The 4,923-nt window shown below is 34.5% G+C and overlaps 1 protein-coding gene across 1 annotated transcript; it reads right to left on the reverse strand.

Annotated features, from left to right (window-relative positions):
• Positions 1-2,761: 2,761 nt before the first annotated feature.
• Positions 2,762-4,659, reverse strand: LOC145101111 (putative WRKY transcription factor 3). The gene is made up of 4 exons (XM_079038274.1): positions 4,117-4,659; positions 3,549-4,021; positions 3,258-3,416; positions 2,762-3,103 (listed from the first exon to the last, which is right to left on the reverse strand). The coding sequence occupies exons 1-4, from the start codon at positions 4,471-4,473 to the stop codon at positions 2,884-2,886; spliced, it is 1,209 nt and encodes a 402-aa protein (XP_078894400.1). The 5' UTR covers positions 4,474-4,659; the 3' UTR covers positions 2,762-2,883.
• Between the last annotated feature and the right edge of the window lie 264 nt (positions 4,660-4,923).

A 4,923-nucleotide genomic window follows, 5' to 3' on the forward strand; every position in this document is an offset into this window, starting at 1 on the left:
AATTAAAGGCTAAACTAACTTCCCGAAGTGAATATATATACATATATTACTAATTGAAGTTTGCAATACTACTACAACCAGTCGGCAATATCTTTCCTCATATACTTTACTTGAATGAAATCTATTACCTTATTTTTATAACTGACAGTTTCAATGGAAATACTTTTACACACTCGAAGGATTAAACTTACAAATGCTCAAATCTGGAAAATATAGGATTTTCTAGGGATTTTTACTATTCTCAAACATTAATCGCAGCTTTTATATTACATGATTGTAAACACTTTTATACAAGCAACGACACTAAGTTCTTATGAACTCACCAGCTTTATGCTGATACTCGTTTTCAAAATAACTTGTATTCTCAAGTCAAAAATAGACAGGTTCTGGTGTAGCTTTTGAGAAGATGGAGTATATACAAGACCATCTTTTATTTTTGTTATACTTTTGGTGTCTATCAAACTATACACACTTGTATTTACAATTAGTATATTAATACAATGGTTGTTGTCACTTGTTTTTACTATTATGCAATTGTGATGATACTGTACATGACGTCCTCCACCCCAGAACGTATTACGCCGTTCTCGGTTTTGGGGTGTGACATATACATATTATAGTTTATATACTTGTTTCTGTATAGTGTTCTTGAGCTTGTAAATTAGCGTAGTGGCTCTCAAACTATACCAATTATAGTTTAAGTGTATCTTCTTGTATCGTTTGTTGAACTTAGCAAAATAGTGTAGTGATTCACAAACTATACCTATTATAGTTTAAATGTATACTTTGTAATGAACTGAAAACCTTTGCAAATTATCAGTGTGCATAAGGCAGTAATAAATGATCTGTATAACATACCCTTTTGCTCGACATGTTACAAAAGGATAAACAATTGCAAATGGTTTGAAACGGTTTGGAAACGTTTGAATATTAACAAAAGAGTCATTGTGTTTTACTTGTATTCCTCCCTAAAAACATTGAAAATAGTGAAAACGTAGGGGTATGAACTCACCTCTAGTGCGTGTTCGTGTTCGTGTTTAGGTAGCGAAACTGTAGAGATGATCATCGGGCTAGCGTACGTGGAAAGAACGGTATCCTAATATTATTTAAACATGTAATCATATTTAAATTAGAAAAATAATTAATTAAAGTGTTAAACAACACTTAGTTTATGTAAGGATTACTTACAAAAATTACCGAGAATTATTTTGGAGTGATGATAAGGGTTTTCGGTCTATCCCTCACCGAAATCCCTTGATTTCGGTCTTGAAACCTCAACCGAGAACCAAGTTCACGGTCCTAATGGGTTCTCGGTCTGGATGAGTTCTCAGTCCAAATGGTTTTCGGTCAGCTTGAAGATTTGAAGATTGTGTTTGGTGTTCTTGGTGTTTTTGGTGAAATTTATGAAGATTTGAAGGATTTTGCTTGAAGGCATGAAGGTTCTTGGATGATACTTGAGAGCAAAATGAGTAGGTTTTCGGTTGGAAAGGTGAGAAAATGACTATGTCATCGAGTGAAAACATATATATCGAGGGGGTTTTCGGTTGGAAGGGAGTTTTCAGTCTGAGGAGTTTGTGGTCCAAGGGTTTTCGGTGCGAAGGTTATCTATTCCAAAGAAAAGTTTGATTTTTAAGTGCATTTTATTCCAACCTTTAAAATACATATATAAAAACATCATTTATATAATTTAAATCATATACTAACCCGTACGAACTTAACGAAATAAATGAAACTCGAAATTTTATTTAAAAGGTTTGGCTTTTATTGACTTGAAAATAACAGGTTGTTACAAAATATATATATATATATATATATATATATATATATATATATATATATATATATATATATATATATATATATATATATATATATATATATATATATATATATATATATATACTTCAAAGCGTTGCAATAAGCCTCACAAGGATCATGTATAAACATGCATATATGTTGGTTGTTGGGCATTATATGAGATTAAGAAATAGAAGAATGTCATCTCTTTTGTTTGCCATCCCATATGGTTTCACTGATCGGTGGAGGACGTGTTCGTCAAGATGGTCTTCCATGATTAGGGTTAGGATTGAAATGGAACATTAAGAAAAAAAGGGAGCAAGGGAGATTGGTTTTTATGGGAGACAAAGAGATGCTCTTATGCCATGATATCAATAATTTCCTATTAACTAATCTCTCTTACACCAAAGGGCATTTTGTCTAATGGTAAGGAATGACTTTTTCAATTGAAAGGTCATAGGTTTAAGTCTCAATAGGAGACATAGGTGGTGTTAAGCATTATATTAGGAGTAAGATAGTTTGCCGTGAAAAAAAAAAAAACTAATCTCTCTTATTTAATAGGAATGTATACACATAATTACATGAAAATAAACAGATTATATAAATGGACATACATGAGCAAAACTATAGATATACACCAACAAAAAAAAAACTTATATAAGGATGAAAAAAATGTAAACAAAATGTATCAAGTTTTCTTCATTTAATATTCCCACAATATGCCCAAAGTCAAAATCCTATAAACTAGTTTTTCCTAGTGTATTTATAAGAATGATACGTGGGTGTTATTTCTTTTTCTCTTCAAGAATGCATGGATAAATAATATTTGTGAAAATAAGGATATATTTGTGAGTCTTGAAGTGAAAAATATAGAACAATTGTGTAAAAAAAGTCGGCACTTATAAATGAAGCTTCTTTTACTAACTTTTTTTTTATTAAGTTCAAGTCATCATTAGTCCATTAAGTAAAAAGAAAAATCTTCTTAGTTGCAATAGAAAACCAAAATTGATTGTTCAATTAGTCTATATCTCTTTAATTTACACAAACTTTGGCAAATTAAATCAATATACATAGTTTGAACAACTATTATATTCGCTCATCTTTTAATCGTAAAAGACCTACGGGGTCTTGAGCCTTTAGTTGAGAAGTGGTTTCCTTCGTAAGTTCGCAGTTGTTTTTACCATTCGCAAGTACATAGTGATTATGTTTACCCTCGTATGTAGTTATGACGGCTTTTGGGTCGCTTGCTGCTCTCTCAACATGTTTCCGAACCTTGCACCCTTTACTTGTGCACTTGTAGTAACTCCTGCAAAAATACAATAATCATGTTTAACTTATGAAATATGCACAAATAGCAAACCGTAAATTATTCTCACTTAACCCATTAAAACGTAGATAACCTTATATATTTTTCCACATTAAATGTTTTAAGTTCATTAAGAAAAAAAAACTAAACCTACCTTGGATGAGAGTTTCCCTTAACGACTTTCTGGCCATATTTGCGCCATTTATAGCCATCATCGAGAAGATCTATTTCACTGGTGGCTTGAACGACAATCCGAGGTTCCATAACTTTCTGATGGGATGCAACCGGATCAAACTCCCTTGCCTCTACATTCCTACATCATACATGTCGAATCATGAAACTTAGCATAGTAACAATTAATAATATGTTTACCATGATAAACGAAATATGAACTTTTAAAACCATGATCATATATATTTAGTTTTTCATTATTAGACAAATGTACCTCTTTTTTGTTTGAGGCTTGGCAACATCATCACTAGCTCCATCACTATCGTTTAATCCCGACTGTTCATGGGAAGATTCTTGATCCTCCCTACCCTTGAAGGGTTCAAACTCACCGGAAGTTCCAATGGATCGTGGTGGTTGATGGTTGTGCTGGCCTTTATAGATGATCTCAGTCACTAAACCGTCTGTACTCCGCTCAACCTTCTTCTTGACTAGACAACGTTGATGCGTGCATCGGTAATAACTTCTAGGGTAGTCACTACCCTTCACTTGCTTCTGCCCATATTTCCGCCAGTTGTAACCGTCCTCAGCTGGCTTATCAGCCGTGAGAGGTTGCGAGTGGCTGCCGGAAATGGATAATTCCGGCCTTATAGCATACTGGTCCGCCATAGATGGTGGAAGACGGTGGTGTGTGGTTGCTTTAGTTTTAGCCTGAGCCAAGGCTTGCTGGTGAAACGTTCCATATGAGCCCTATCCACATAACCAGAAGTAAACCGGCTAGCCGGAAAATCTTAGAAAATAGGAGCAAGATTTTACAATTAAACTTCATGGTGGAGTACACGTACCTTTGCCGGAGGAAAGTATCCCGGAGAAAAGTCAACGCCCCTGCCAACACCACCACAACCACCGATGTTTTCCGGAAAAGAAACACCGGCATCTAGATCTCTAGGCGGGATACGTCCTTGAATTTCTACCGATGATGACATGGTTCCAGCCAAAAGCTGAGAGAATGAATGATAATCCGCTTCCCTGTCGTTCTCTGAGAGAAAGTTTGAGATTAAAGTCATCGGTCCCGGACTCTCCCCCACTCCGCCGCCACTTCCATTGGCGAACAAGTTCTCCACCGTGGAAGTTGCAGGTATTGAGATATTAGGTGGTAAATACGATGCCGACGATGATATTAATCTTCTGATCTCATCCATTTCTTAACAGATCAACTTCTTTTGACTACTTCAACTCCTATAACAACCAGTGATGAATTTTGAGGATTGTTTTCTTGTCTCTTTTGATAGGATCTCAAAAAAGTCAGCACAAGTTTCGCGGAGTAGATGCGAAAAGTGCTTTCTTGAAACCTTTTCAAATATTTGGAATATTTCATAATGCGCCTTCTTGTTTCTTACAAGTTTAAGTTTTAGCCTAGTGCTGTTTGGTATGAGGCAAGCTTTTAATTTTCAGATTCAAAATGTTTTCTCTTAATTTTTGTTTTTTAATTATTCAATAGACTCTAAAATTTGAAGAAAAAGAGTTGTACCTTAATAAAAAAAAAGAGCGATATGTTTGAAAATACCCTAATTTTTCAGAAAACGTTTTTTCTTCTTGACTTTGACTGCCTCCATTTTCCCTCCTAATATCTCCTCCAGCCTATATCAAAA

The sequence above is a fragment of the Lactuca serriola genome, chromosome 4 (assembly GCF_051521515.1).
Source record: "Lactuca serriola cultivar US96UC23 chromosome 4, Lser_US96UC23_V15, whole genome shotgun sequence".
Lineage (NCBI taxonomy): Eukaryota > Viridiplantae > Streptophyta > Magnoliopsida > Asterales > Asteraceae > Lactuca > Lactuca serriola.

Excerpts from the sequence above, each read along its gene's own strand:
- LOC145101111 (XM_079038274.1), bottom strand. The coding sequence starts at position 4,473 with ATGGATGAGATCAGAAGATTAATATCATCGTCGGCATCGTATTTACCA. Across the intron at positions 4,022-4,116 it reads GATACTTTCCTCCGGCAAAG|GGCTCATATGGAACGTTTCA; the intron begins GTACGTGTACTC and ends TTATGTGGATAG. Across the intron at positions 3,417-3,548 it reads AAGCCTCAAACAAAAAAGAG|GAATGTAGAGGCAAGGGAGT; the intron begins GTACATTTGTCT and ends TGTATGATGTAG.